We start from the raw sequence: 15,092 nt of genomic DNA, 5'->3' as shown, positions 1-15,092 counted from the left end.
GGATCCCGTGTTGGCAGAAGCAAAATGAGCTAGATGCTCCCGATTGTTTTGCGACATGGTCACCAGCCCATCCCCGACAAGCCCGATCTCTTCTGGCGATAAACTTGGCATTAGGGGAAAAAAGCTTTGCAGCGCTAAATACGTTTACAGCGCCGACGAAAGTGCCGGGACGGTGACGGGGCTCTGCCACTCGCTGGTTCACCGATTGATGGTCGTATTAAGTGAAATTTGAAGTCAGACTTCTAGTTTAAACTACTCACTACTCTAGGGGACAAGGACTTTACAGCAACAGCCGATCAAAAAAGAAGAGTGACGCAATCGGCGATTATGGCGCTTTAAAAGCCAGCGAGTCCGGCGGACCGCTGGCTCGCCTGCTGCGGTGCGCCGCTCTTTTGCGTACCTGCGCACTATGCGTGCGCTTTCATTAAATAGGGCTCGTTTGCGTCGCCGCTACAAATACATGATGCAGCGTTAGTTTGCCGTTTTGTTGGGTGTCTCAGTGACAAAATTCAGCGAGCGTAAAAAGCGTGAAATCTGGTTTGCCATACCGAAATTAGTGGCCGTAAAAGAAAGTGGTCGGGTGGACCCAGAGGCCGCTCGCTTTCCTTGTTTGCGCTCACTTTACTTCCCAGTTCGCACTTTATAGGCTAGAATGAGGGTCAGCAACGTTTTGAAGTGTAGGGCTGAGTTGCATGCAGCCGACACTGCGGAGGCCTGGACGGCAAATCGGGTGGGAGGGAGAGGGGGCTTTGAATGCAAAGCGAAAAAATTCAGCGAATCGCCAATAATATTTGGCAATAATCTGGCGAAGTGTGAAGATGGGGGCAATTCAACTGTAAGTGGCCAATTTTCTGTTCTTGTCTCGCTGTCTAACTCCATTTGAGGACAAAACTGGCGTGTCGGCGTTCAGATCATGTTAGCGACGAAGATAACCGACAGAGTCAGTGATGATCGCACGTAAATATTCGGGGCCGCGCGCCGTGTATGCGCCTGTGTTATGTTATGTTATGCAAATATAGAAGTACACATTTCTGCAGGCAGCGGGCGTGTGATTTGGTGATTGTTTTGCGTCCTTTAATAGCGCTTAATTTGTTTATTTGACGCAATGCCTCACCTAATCGCTAGTATACATGTACCCTGCCGTTCGTAAATCGTGCGGCGTAATAAGTTACGCAAGGATCATTTAGTTTGCGAAAATACAAAACAAAATTTCCACTCGTTTTCATGGCGGTGCCACACCAGCAGTGTCAGCTGAGTCGGCTGCGCAATTCTTGGGTTCGCTTGCATGCTCCCGCTGAAGCAACCTTTTGCAGTTACCTCAGGCAACGCCGCCTGTATAAACAGTGCCTAACGCGTGAGCGAAAAATGGCCAAACAGCCACTCTCCTGTTGCTCTCTCCTACCCTTCCCGGCTCCGTAGCCTTCCAGAGTGCTTTCGTGTCCGCCAGCCAGCGCCGCTTCTCGGAAACTATGCAAAATAGTGGAAAGTTTGTTTAGCGTTCCCGAGGCGGCGCTCCTACGCCTTCTTGTTTTTCACCATGCCTGTCTGTCTTGGTCAGTCACTGATAAAACTTCCTTTGTCACGAAGCAAAATCCCTTGCGCTGCAGCAGGCTGATGCCGGCTTTGCGCGCTTATCTACTCGGATCACAGGCCCTGAAATTTTCTGAGTGGGGCATCCCACCTCTCTCCCCTCCGCATTTAGGTATTGTTTTGACCCCCCTGTTCGCACTCCGCATCGGTACGCACTTCTCAAATTGAGGACTGTACTGTAGAAGCGCCCGGACAGCGTGGCGAGATCCCAGCTGCTTATCCTTTTGTTTCCTATAATTTTCTGAAGTTTACAAGCACGTGATATTATTGGAAAGTAATCGTAGAAGTGAGCGCCTGAACAAAAAACGCGCACGCAAGTTTTCCTTCTCTAAATACTCCAGAAAAAAATATCAGTAAAATAATGGCTGCCCCAGCAGAAAATGTCGTTTTTCTGTTAGCTATATGTCTACCCGACAATCAGAATGTTCCTACACTATTTCAGTTCGCCTCCGTCTTTATCTTTGGAAAAATGCAGCAAGTATGAAGCGAGCGACACGTTGAACGAGATCCCCAGTGCGCCACAGAACTAGCGCCCCGTCGCGGCTAAGATGTAAGCGAAACGGCCCTTGAAGCCCAACAGGCAAGCTGACAGACACACGGCGTAGAAGTGGGTGCAGCGTTCGCGACTCGCGAGCAGTGACGTAAGGCGAGATGTCCGCCGGAATGCGCCACATAGTGGATCAGTGCCTGAACTAAGCGTCCCTACCCTTCCCATTGAAAAGCGCGCGACGCGTCAGGCAATGTTAATACAGGCGGCGTTGCCTCAGGCTATAGGATGAGCAGCGTACAGTGTTTATGCTACTCGTGAACTTTCCTTTGTCGAACGCACGCAAGAAGAAAGATTCCATCAAATTCCGTCAAATCGTAGGCTTTCGTGACTTCTGCCATGAGGTCACGAGGGCGGATACTCAAACGAACTTCCAGTGCGTCATTCGGCTCTGAGGCCTTGCTTGCCGTCAGTCCGTATTCTCGACAAACAGGGTCACGTAACACAATGTCGCTTACGCCAGTGGGCCAGGGTCGTGTAAGACAACTCCAAAGTGGCGGACTGCTGTGCATCTAAACGAAGCATAGTGCGCCCAGTACCAACAGCAGTGCGCATCGGTACTTCTATGTTTACGTGTATTTTCGTAACTTACATTGTTTACCGCTGTAAAATAAATATGCATTATATTTAGGCGCAAAAAGCTGGCTCGGCAAACTTGTAAGCCCTGCCTAATTTGCTTTTGCTTTTGCCGGCCTCAGCCAATCGCAGAGCTGGCTGGTTTGACATCATAGGTTCTGTTGCGGGAAATGAGCTAGTGGGTCGCATGGCCATTCCCTTTTTTCCTCATTATGTAGCTTATTTGAGCAAAATGTGCGTCAAAAGGGGTGTCAGTATGATTCTAACGAGGCAACCTTTCGAATGAACCAAACTTGTGTTTTGTCTGCATCGCCCCTTTTAAGGATAAGAAAAAAGCTGCATGGATTAGGCAATAGACTCAGGTGGAAGACATTCCAGCTAAAATTAAGCGAAAAAAACGGACATGGGCGGGTCACGTCTGCCAATAGACTTTAAACGCAATAAGGGTCGGCCAATGATGGAGGGATGAGCAACGAAAATTTGGGGGAAAGGCTGGACTCGGCTAACACTCGATAGGCGTGGCTGGAGATCTTTGGGAGAGGCCTTCGTCCTGCAGCAGGCTGATGATCAGCATTTCGAAATTTCCACACAAATTTAAGTTGGGACATGGCTCTCAAAATAATTTCTTTTAATTGTTGAGTAAACTCTGTGAAACTTGTCAGCCTTGCTGCTTTTTTTCCCACTGATTTTAAATACGTCATAATTTTTTCAGTAAGTCAACTAGTTATCAAAATAATTAGAGATAATTCGTCATTTTTGGAGGAACAGTGGTAGCCATAAAACGGTAATCTTTATATTTTCCAATCTATGAACCCTGGTGAGTGCAATAAGAGAAACAGTTTTTTGATGCACCGCTTGGAACTCTACAGCTCATTAAACTTTGGTGTTTGAAATGGGCATTCAAAATGGTTCCTTGCCACTGCTGCCGTTAAAGAGCGGTAAAATTAGTTCAAAATGGTGCATCAAAGAACCGATTTTCTTATTGCACTCACCAGTGTTCATAGTATTGGAAAGTATAAAGATTACAGTTGAATGACCAACACTGTTTTGTCTATTGCTGCTCCAAAAATGACGAATCCTGTCTAATCATCTTGGTAGCTAATTGACGTACTCAAAAAGTAATGTCATCTTTGAAATCAGTGGAAAAAATGCAGCAACACTGGCAAGTTTCACTGAGCTTACTACACAATTAAAGCAAGCTATTTTAAGAGCAGTGTCCCCCCCTTAAACAATGTGTGACATCACTCACAGAACACGGGATTAGTGCTTGTTGTTTTTCCTGGTCCCGTTTCCTCTTTTCACCAGCTAACTTCAATTGTACCCTAATGCCTTGCTATTTGTGACTGTAATAGTATCAATAAAAGAGCGCAAGCCACTACTGTGCACGGATGCTTAGTTGTCCTTTTTTTTCTGCACTCAACACTGCCCACTTGTTTCTACTCAAGGCAAGCCATCGCATGTCTTGCTGCAAAGTTATTCCTCATGCCAGATGCATCTTGGGTCACTGGAGGCGTTTGTTCTAATGTGGTCTGTTCACAACAGTAAGCGCAATACAGACATAGACAGATAGCCAGTAAAGGTGGCTTGACGGGCTATGTACACGAGTACATGAAGTACTCGTTTTTATGTCAGTAAGGTGATGAATTGGGCTAGTTGGTTCTGCATGTTTGAAAACTGCGCTTGAGGTTACTAAGGACACACTTGAAAGGAATATAAACTGACGACGTGGACAGCACGAGCACAAAAGCGCACGTCTTTATGGTATAGAGAAAATAGTCATGTAAAATTGGCGGTTTGCGAAGCCAATACTAGTGTTAGGACAACTTATTATTTTAGAGTCAATTCTTTTCAATAAAATTCCATTCCCGTTTAGTTTGCTATGAAAATTCCAAATACGCCAGAGAGTTTTCAGCTAGTGGTGAGTACTGTATCAACAACTGGGAGACCCTACAGGATTACAAATATTTTCCCAGTATCACCCGTCCATAAAAGTAATAAATGCTAACTTATTCGCTGCATATTCGATGTCCCCACAAGAACTGTGCACAGCTTTATCATTGTATGCAGATGTCGGTGCATGAACTTGTATTGCACCCCCAACTTGCGCCGCTTATTCAGCCTGACAGCTACTGCCAGCCGCTCACTGATGCTGTAAAATTCGTCCGCATTTCCTGCAACTTCTCTATTGATCAAGAAGCCCACTGCAATTCTTTTTTCTGTGGATTCTCATGGCAGCTCAAATTATGCCCATTAGTCAGCCCCATAAAATTTTTTCCTACGCTTTTAATTCGGCACAAGCAATCTAAAAAAATTGTCACAAAAAAGAGAAAAAGAAAAATAGCTTGGGCAGTCAGGACTTTACATATCTGCGTGTGCACGTGCAAGTGCTTGATAAGGAAGACCTGGCATACCTTGACTGCGATAAACGAATCCAGGGTCCTCAACACTCTGCGAATGCAGTAAGCGTACTGCATTTTCGCGCGTATAAACCGCCCCTGCACCCCCACTTTCAGCTCGCTAGAGAAGAAAAAAAATCCTCGCGCATTGCCCGCACATTTGATACAGCTGTGAAAGGCTGCACCAAAGCTAAGCATCACATACTACGTAGACAAAAAAGCATATATTTAGTAAGCGGAATACACTGACTTCAAGGCAAAAGTAACAATTCACTAATAAAATTCAGTTGTTAGAGTGCGCTCGTCGTTGCTTTTTTCTTCCTTGTCCTGGTATGCTTTGCGCCATCACTGCCATGGAAGGCCTAGTCAGTGTTACTGCATAGGAGCTTCACAGCACAACGCGCATTGCCCTGAAGCTGCACTAAAGGAAAAACCCCGTGTATTATCCGCCTACTTTGCAACTCAAATTGTCGCATTTTTGGTGCATTTTGGACCAGTCAAATACGGTATTTGACTGGTCCCTCTGGTAAGGGAAGAAAGGCTACGCAAGCTAGCGGCTGGTATGTTTTTACAACAAGCAGAGCCAAGAAGTAAAAACTCTTGATTCCTTACTCATGCAACTGTATTAATACAACGCTGTGTCTAAAGGTACGTCGGACGTACCCGCAATATTTCTTAAAGATACGTCGGACGTACCCGCAATATTTCTTAAAGATACGTCGGACGTACCCGCAAGATTTCTTAAAGATACGTCGGACGTACCCGCAAGATTTCTTAAAGATACGTGGGACGTACAGGGCCCAGAGTGGCTCGAAAGCGGCGTTGCTCGAAACTATCGTGGTTATCTCGAACCATCGACGGCAAAACCATCACGCGTTTGCTGTATATAAGCCAAGAATCTAACGATGCCTAACCTGACGCAGAATGTTTTTTTTTTCCTCGTGTTCTCTATCTCTAGTTCGACCCTATTTGAAGGGGCGGTTAGAGCCTTCGCTGAGGTCAGAGATCGAATGCGAACCACTACGGGTTCTCGCAAGAGGGAAACAAAATCATGTGCGACGCGAGTATCTTTCTTTTTTTTCCCTCATATGTTTCTGTTTAAAGCCATAACCACATGGACGCGAAATCACGCGTCGCGCGAGCGTCGGCGTCGTTCGGCGTCAACGCGCGGGCCCGCAGGAGACCGGCGAAGTCACGCGCCAGTCGCTGCGTCGGCGGGCGTTGCTGGACACGTATGCCATCCTCTTGAAGTCGTTTATGAGCAGTTATTGTCGCTTCTTGAACTGCAATTATCAAGAGTTCAGCTTTAGCAAAAAATAAATCACTTGGAGTCTTTATTTATTGCTAAGTATGTTGGCGGGCAAATATTGAAATGCTGCGAAATGTATCTCGAGCCATCACGGTCAAATCAGAACAAAATAAGATAGAATGATAAACGAAGACGCACCTCGCACAACTGCTTTAGTTGCTACTTGATTTAACCTTCACGTTGCGTACCGACTGCACGTTCATGAATTCAAATTGTAAGCAAAACAAATTTCAGCGCTGCCTTGATACTGAGGTTACCGTCGAACGTCATTTGTAGGTTGAAAGGCAGGGTACTCTGGCACCCTGTCTGTACCCTGTAAAAAAAACTGATCCAACCTTCACCGCAAAAAAAAAAGCGTCTTTGCTAGGATTCGAACCACGGACTTTCAGAACAGAAGCCCAGCTTTTAACCGCTCGACCACGCGAGGGGACCAGGTAGCATGAAGAATTCCCTGTACCAACTGAGGCTGCCCACGAATAGTGTCGGGTGTGCTATTTTTTTTTTTTTTGTCGTATTTGAGAGATTTGAGCAGCGGTAGCGCTTGCTTCTTGCTCACCGATCTTGGAACCGAGGGCAATAATGCTAGTGCTGCAAGCGATGTAACCACAGCTCCCTTATTTGAGTCAAAAAAATATCTCGCACATCCCCGGTCTCCCCTGCGCGAGCCACGGGAGCTACGAATGGAATGAATTCTGGCCGTGATAACGCTTGCTCGTCACTCACCGATCTCGCTGACAAGCCACATTTTGCTAATACTGGATGCGATGTAACCAGAGCTCCCTCATTTAACTCACACAAAGCTATCGCAGATCCCCGATCTCCGCGATGAAAGCCGAACAAGCCACAAATGGATGAGCGCTTGCGAACAGAAATAGCTTGCAATTTGCCTCAAGGCAACCGATTACCGTAAGTTAAGAAGGAATTGATTGTTTTCTGCTGAAAGGAACGACCCCAAACCGCGCGAAGACGGACGCTGCCGCTCGCTTTCCGATGCTCTCTCGCGCTGCGTCGACGCCGATATCTGGCGAGCGTAGACATCGGCGTCGCTCGAGTTTTAGCTCGCGTCGCCATGCATTTCTGGAGACGCGACGTCGACGCGAGAAAACGCTGAACGTACGCTGCACGTTCGGGCCGAGTGAAACCGCGAATACACCGACGTACTCAAAAAAGTTTCGCGGATACGTCCGAAGTACCTTTAAAAAATCTTGCGGGTACGTCCGACGTATCTTTAAGAAATCTTGCGGGTACGTCCGACGTATCTTTAAGAAATTTTGCGGGTACGTCCGACGTATCTTTAAGAAATGCTGCGGGTACGTCCGACGTACCTTTAGACACAGCGTTAATCTACAAAAGGTTCTTTTTGGCTTGCATACCGGAACCAGCGTGCACTGCCTTCGCGCAAGGCTTACAGATGTTCAGCTTTTCTGCACAGCTTCAACGTTGTGCGAAAAAGGCAACCCGCGGGAGCATGCCGTGCGGTGAAGCACTGAAATTGAAAATTTGCATGTCTTGCGGCAGAGCCAACTTTGTGGGGTTAAACTCAACCTTCTCACGGCTCAATGAAGAAGGCTTTGTAGCCATGTCTCTCCGTTCGTAAACCAAACAGATTGTAGCCATGTCTCTCCGTTCGTAAACCAAACAGGAGAGAATGAGCATAATATACACTCGTTATTCTATATTCCTGTACGCATTTTGCGTTTTCATTGCTACCTGGTGCCCTGATTAAAGTCATCCACCAAGGAGTGTGAATTCGAGCCCATATTTCACTCCAACTCACTTGCTCGTGGTCTCAATGGAGGACCTCCTCATCCCGCCAGCAGTGGCGGGGGCCCCCGAACTCTCTCCCGCAAAAGCACCCAGGGCCGCTGCCCCGGCCACGTCCCCTCCGCCGGAGGATGACTGCTCGTCGGCATCTGCCCAATCCCACGCAGGTTCTTCCGAGACCCCCTTCTCGGCCACCCCGAGCGGCTGCTTCAAGACAAGGTACCGCGCAAGCTCTCCGCCGATCTCGATCGTCTGCTCCACGCCGACCGGCGACCACCCACGGCTCGCGTGGTAAGAAGGCACCGGATGGGGGGAACGCGGTGGCGGCGACAGCGGCGGCGGACTCGGAGGTGATCCCCTCGTCTGCAGAGCTTGAGCAAGGTGGCTGTACACGTAAGGGTCTTCCACCGCAGTCGTGGCTGTCACTCCAACGCGCTGGACTGGCCACGGCCCCCAGGTGCCGCCTGCAGACGCCGACATGTCTGCTTGGATCATTATCTCGTGGCTCGGACGACTGTCCAAGGTCCCGTGCTGCCGGTGCTCGAAGAAGTCATCGTGCTGCCGGAAGGGCCCTCCGATCGGTGCCGCGTCGAAAGGGTCTCCCGCTTGAAGGGCCGCATCCTTGGTGGGCGACGGACTTCGGGACGTGGAGGGAGACAGCGGGTACATGCCTGGCGGGCACGCGGTCGGCGACGTCGGACGCGACAGCGCCGACATCGGCCGGATCTGGTGGACTCCTTCTTGGAACCCTGCTTCCCCTTCAAACGGGAACCCTCTGGCGAGGCCTCCTTGCAGCGGAGACGGGGACCTCGCCCTCCCGAAGAGGCCCGGGGCTGGGAGTGGCTCGTCTGTCTGTAAGGCCGCGTCCCTGTTCTGGGAGGCTGGGGAGAGACGACCGGGGTGGCTACCTACGGTCAGGGTGCAAGGGTGAGCGACCATGTTCCTCGAGCAGACAGCGACGCAGGGGTAGGCGGTTGGTGCCACTTGTGGGGCCGGCATCCCAAACGCGGGCGACAGGGGACGGCGCTGCTCCGCTTCACTGATCTGGACACTAAAGTCGGTCATGTGGGGGGGTGAGGTAGAACGGCCCAACATGAACGTCGGCCTCGAGCAAACCTGAGACACGGGCCGTGTGTTGAACCTGTAGTCAGCCGCCCCAATCTCGCCTCCTCTCTGGTTGCCTACAGTAACGTTTACGGCTCCGTGAAAGACCTGCGCTGTGGTGGGCAGCGAATGCGTGCCGGCGGGGTAGTCGTACTGGACCCCAAAGTCGTGTAGCGGCACTCCTTCGGGCGGGTAGCCGTCTCTTTCCGGCCACTTCACCTGCCGCTTGTCAATGCCGTGCATTGCTTGGTCACCGGGTCCAAAAGCATCCCTCGTCACCGTCCCTTCTGTCTCAATTACACACTGCGCTCCAAAGTCTCGCAACGTGCTCTGAAAAGGGGCGTCCCCCACAGGGGCATCCCCAACAAAGCCTCGAACCGGCTCAAGCCTCCCGACTTGCACTTGAAAATCATGCAAGGACCGTGTCTCAGGAACTATTCTCTCCCAACATTGCGCTCCAACGCCCGCTGCAAGCTGCTCGGGAGGCCTCTGAAACTGTTGCAGTTCGCTATCTTGACGTTGACGCATTGCAGTGACGCTCGTGGTGGCCCGCGTGTAGTCGCACTGCATGTCAAAATTATGAAGCGGTCTCCCCGGAGGCATGCTTGGTCCCCTAACAGGGTGTAGTGGCTCTCCATGCTGTGCCCTAACAGGATGTAGTGACTCTCCACCATGCTGTACCCCAACAGGGTGTAGTGGCTCTCCACCATGCTGTCCCCCAACAGGGCATAGTGGTTCTCCATGCTGTGTTCCAAAGTTCCGCTGCTGTTGAAAACCCGGCATGGGAACTGGCATCTCACTCCGAAGCCCTTCCCCTTGCTGTCCTATGGATATCACCGTCTGCTGACCGCGTTGAGACACCCTGGTTACAGATTCGATGGACACCGATTGGGCCACCTGGGTTCCCACACATCTGTTTGGTGCTTCTGGAACGTACATCTCCACTAGGCTCCCTGTAACTTGTGTCACTGTGTCTGTGTAGGCAGACTTGGGGCTGTCGTCCCTCGACGTTCCTTGCACAGACGCCGTGAACACTCTTTGGTCCCTGGCTGTCGGAGGTGCAAAGTGCTCTACTGTTTGTGTTGCAAGGGTCACGTGGCGTGTCTCTTCCACTTCCTCTTTGGTGTGTGTCTGGGCCGTGGCAGAAAACTCTTCTTGACAAGTCTGCACGGCGAACGTGGCTTGAGGCTGATCGGTCGGCTGTGGAACGACTTGTATTTGGAATGTCGGCGACTGCGCGTGTTCCTTGAAGAGCCGTATTCCGAGCGTCGGCTGCGTCTGCTGAGCAGGCTTTGAAGCTACTTCAGCAGGCTCCTTGGCGGCCTGTGCAGCAAACATCATACAGGGCGTTTCCGCGCGTTGCTCAGCTGGCTCTGGGACCGCCTCCATTCCAAATGCCCCACCTGGAACCTCAGCCTGGGGCCTCATATCGTGCAATTCAATTACCACTCCTCTAGACTGCGTTTCTTTCAACGTGAGCCCAGTCGTGGTGACTTGTGTCACGTCCGTAGCCTGCGCGACTTCAGCTGTAATTTGTTCGTAAGATGCCGAAACCTGCACTGTCTGGCCAGGTCCACCTCTTTCACTTCTTCCATCACGTTTGCTCGGGACACCGGCACGCGTCGATGGCTCCGCCCCAACTCCAGGAGCCACTTCAACGTGCAGCAGAGAGCTCTCGGATGTTGAGACGATTCCACGGGCTACACCGAGCAGTGGGGAACTTACTACTTCTTCAAACTCAACTTCCGTCGAAGACACAGCCTCCAGGACAAATTCGTCGCCGGGCACGCGTCGCTCTAGCACCTGTCTGCGATCCACATCTCTCGCTGCGGCACGATCGGGACGCCGCTGCTCTAGAAACTGGGAGGTCTCCTGACCATACTGGCTCGGCGGCCACGACGGCTGCCACTGCATCCCAGGCCAGGGACCCTGGACTGGCATCCACTGCGGTTGGGCCAACGGGAACGTCATGCCGAGGGCTTGGGCGTAGGCCTGTTGCTGGCCCTGCCATCCAAGCGGCGACATGGGCGGAAACATGCCGTACTGCTGGGCATAGCCCGGAGCCATCTGAGTATACATAGGCGGCAGCATCGGCCGCGGTGGCGCAACCTGGCTTGGAGCCACCTGCTGCCAAGTCGCAGAGCCCACCGTCCCCTCTTGCTGCGGCATCTGGAAAAATGTCTCCCGCTCTTGGAACATGGCCGTTTCGACGACGCGCGCCACAGCTGGTTCCTCCTGCACTTCCTGTTCTTCCGCCTCTCTCACCGGCTTTTCGCTTTCATCCTCTTCACCTTCCTCCTCGATCTGCTCCATGTTGACGAACGTTGGCAGATACGACCCGGCGGGAAGCAATTGAAAGACGCCCGCTACCATGGCATCCTGCTGTTCGGTGGTAGTAGTGGAAGTGGTTGTGCTGTCGTCGTTTTCCTGGGCCGGAGCACTCGTTGGACCGTTGTACCCGGGGAAGCGAATTCCCTCGCTTGTGAAGATGACCGGCACAGAAGTACCCGACGGCAGAAACATGTTGTATGGCCCCTGACGTTGCTCAGCCGACAATCCCTGTGAAGGTTGGCCCGGATGCACATTTATGTGAACTTCGGAGGTAGATTTCTGGGAAACCTGCAAAGGGGACGCGTTGACACGGAGTAAGTGGGGTGAAGAGAGACTGCACCCCTTTTCTAGCACCAAACTAATACAGTATTTTCTGGTGTATAAGTCGCAGTTTTTTTCTGAAATTTTCGTTGGTGGATCTTATCCACCGGTGCGACTTATGTATGGAATAAATCCGGTACGTGGCAGCCACGCCTGGTCCGCGCTCGAAAAGGTGCCTGTCTGCTGCGTTATGTCAGCGCACGTTAAGAGACACAGCTCTATTATCTAAATGAATGAATTATTTGTTAGCGAGTGGGAGGAAGAAGGCTTCGATGGTTTTGCCTAAACGCCGTCCGTAAGAACACGCCATCTGTGTGTATCAATAAACCATTTCTGGGCAGTTAGTTCTGTCTAGACTTTGGACGGTAGATGCATGTGTCTAGTACTGCTTAACGGGGGGATGTGTTCAGAGGCGGCGGCTGCAGCAACCATTTACTTTCGCCGCACTTTATAACGAACTGATCCTCTATGAGTTTACCTGATTAACAAGTGCGTTTGGTACACCGGTGCGTCTTATACACCGGCACGACTTATATACGTTTTTTTTTTCTTTGGAAAAACTGCTGTTTTGAGGGGGGTGCTACTTACACAAAAGTGCGACTTATAGACCAGGAAATACGGTATGCACGCTTTGATTGCATTTAGACAATTCCATTAAGCTTTGACTGCATTTAGACAATGCCATTATAGTACGGCAACAAACATCCTGAGGCAAAAAATCTGACTTTTTACTAAGATCGCTGATTTGCTTGACGTCGACACTTGCCTCTTCAGCGTGATAATAGAACATGAAATTTTGCCTTAACATGTGGACACCAATGAATCGCGGTCTGGTGAGTCCCAAGGACACTTGCCGACAAGTAATGTAAAAGCTAATGTAGGAACAAATTTCAGCTGGCATTTAGCAGATCATAATAATTTCTCTGGGGTTGATCAGCCAGGAAAGTGCAAAGTCTGGTGCTCCGCATTGTAAAGCAACAACTCATTTATTCGGGCAATCGACCAATGTGGCTGTTTGTTACTGGAAGCAATGTTTTGGCACGAATGTAACTTTGCATTTAAAACTCCTTGAAACACGCAAGCATCATAGAACGACCTGCTTATGGGATCCGGCATGGTGCTAAACCAAACGTGTGGCAGTGATGAAATGGCCAACTGTATTAATACAAGTCAGTCGCGATTCGAGATGCTGAAGGCCGACTATTGGCTTTAGGAACACCTATGGCCCAACTCACATTATATGAGCCCAGAATGTGCAGATATTAATCCCCTAGTACTTTATATATCATTATGTACATTCATAGCTGTAATAAAATGCGCACTCACGTTGTTTTCTTAGTGACCCAAGTCATTACACAAACGTGAGTACAAACGTGAACGGTCGATCCGCCAATCAGGTATCGAAACAACTTCAAATAAGTGTGGAATGCTAAGCCATACGCTAGGTATGTAATTGTGTTACGTATTGTCAACACAAATTCATTCATTTAATAACGAACACTGTCTACTCTTGACGTACGTTAGACAGTTTCAAAGCTGCTACAGTAATCTGGACGACTGTACAACTAGGCATCGGGTTGGCCCGAGTACGAGATAGAAAGTAGCAAGGGCATATGTGCGCTGCTGTTCCCGTTTTTATCTACGTGGTTTTCGCGATTATTCCCGCAATAGAAGTGTCTAGCAAGCTTTTTAAAGCTTGGGCGACAAAGATCGCCCGACAGCTATATACCCAAGCAAACTCGAGGCAAGTGTCTACCGGGACGCACCAGGCGGTTGGTGCTGCTCTCGTCGTCCGAAGTCGTGCTGCTGATCGTCAGGTGGACTTTGGTCACGTCGAACACGGTCGTAGAGGTGCTGTCCGTGGTGCTGGTCAACGAGGACGACACCGGGTCGTCGTCTCGCATCTTGCGCGTCCGCGACGTCGATGCCATCGCTGGTCGGCGCAGTGGCGTTCAGTGACGTTCAGCTTCGACGACTCGAGCCGGGGCACATAGCAGCTTGAATTTACCTAGCCGGCTGCCATTACGCTCGAGCTGGTTGTCACTCGGCGACGGCGCACGGCTTACCAGATGAGAATGGTCACCGAAAAAGTGGGCGCTGCTGCTTAAAAGGCAGCGAACAAAACGCGCGCATAGGAGCCAACAAAGGGTGTCGCTGCTCCTTTTCTTCGTTTTCGTTAGGCTCGTAGTTGACCGCCGACGGGGATTTGCCGTTGATGTAAACTAGAAGGGCAGTTTGTGTTTCGGCGGTGGTCACTATTTTCAACATTACCGCCATTACAACGTTGCCACTGTTGCTTGAATCAGTTGCCACTAGCCTTTTTTGTTTCACTATTTTGCTTTACGAAAGTTTTGATCTCACTTTTTTTTTATATACATCCGGCGCCTTTCTAACTTTTTATTACATAAAAGGTATGTTTTGCACTAGTTTCTTGCTCTGTTAATGACGCTTCTAGTTCCGCCCCCCTGCGAGGATTTGAGAATGCAGTAACACGCCCCCATGGCCAACGATTATAGATACTTTTAACGTTGCCCGTGGTAGGGTGGCTAGAATTCTAGCCACCCTACCTGTGGCCTCCGCGATCGGCTACCGGCGGCGCGCCGTTGGCCGATCGCGGAGGCCATGACGCCCCTCTCTCTAGTAGGTGATGTGCACCGGTCCGATGTGACTTTTTGCTAGTTCCTCTTTGATTTACCCGCTCCAAGTCGTAGCGGCGCGGGGCAAGCAAAACACTCCTCCTGCTCTCACTGTTTTTCCCTCTGCCTCTTCCCGGTGCGACTTCAGGGGCGCATGCGCGATAGCGGGATAACAGAAGAGCCGTTATATGCCCCATGCACAGGGACGAAGCGCAGCAAGAAATGATTTTGCTTCGTGTTAGCAAAAATTCCCCGCATTTCCCAGAGGGGAAGAATGTGAAAGTGCGAATGCAGGAGTTGAATTTGCGCGGTTCGGTAATGTTCGCGAAAGAGAGATCACACACACACACACAACTACAAAGAAAGAAAGATGCATTTATTCACAGACACCTATTTGTGTTGTCGTTGTACTTGATTGCTAGAGCGGATCTCAGCTTTGAAATTTCGTGTCAGTACTCCTTTAAGCGGGTGCATTAGCCCTTCTCACGCCCGATTCCTGGCCAATCCCCCACGTGGGT

At 50.3% G+C, this 15,092-nt stretch overlaps 1 protein-coding gene across 1 annotated transcript in view; it reads right to left on the bottom strand.

The window, feature by feature from the left end:
* Positions 1 to 13,876, bottom strand: part of LOC144148606 (uncharacterized) — a 96,738-nt gene extending 82,862 nt beyond the window's left edge. Inside the window, exons 1-2 of the mRNA XM_077680115.1 lie at positions 13,705 to 13,876; positions 8,196 to 11,905 (exon numbers count right to left, since the gene is read on the bottom strand). Coding sequence (XP_077536241.1) covers positions 8,196 to 11,905; positions 13,705 to 13,869 — 3,875 coding nt within the window. The 5' untranslated portion in view covers positions 13,870 to 13,876. The remainder of the gene's footprint in view (positions 1 to 8,195; positions 11,906 to 13,704) is intronic.
* Between the last annotated feature and the right edge of the window lie 1,216 nt (positions 13,877 to 15,092).

The sequence above is a fragment of the Haemaphysalis longicornis genome, unplaced genomic scaffold (genome assembly GCF_048455015.1).
Source record: "Haemaphysalis longicornis isolate Haplotype H1 unplaced genomic scaffold, Haemaphysalis longicornis Haplotype H1 scaffold_8, whole genome shotgun sequence".
Lineage (NCBI taxonomy): Eukaryota > Metazoa > Arthropoda > Arachnida > Ixodida > Ixodidae > Haemaphysalis > Haemaphysalis longicornis.
The sequence above is the reverse complement of the archived record's forward strand: the minus strand, read 5'-3'. Positions and strand labels throughout refer to the sequence as shown.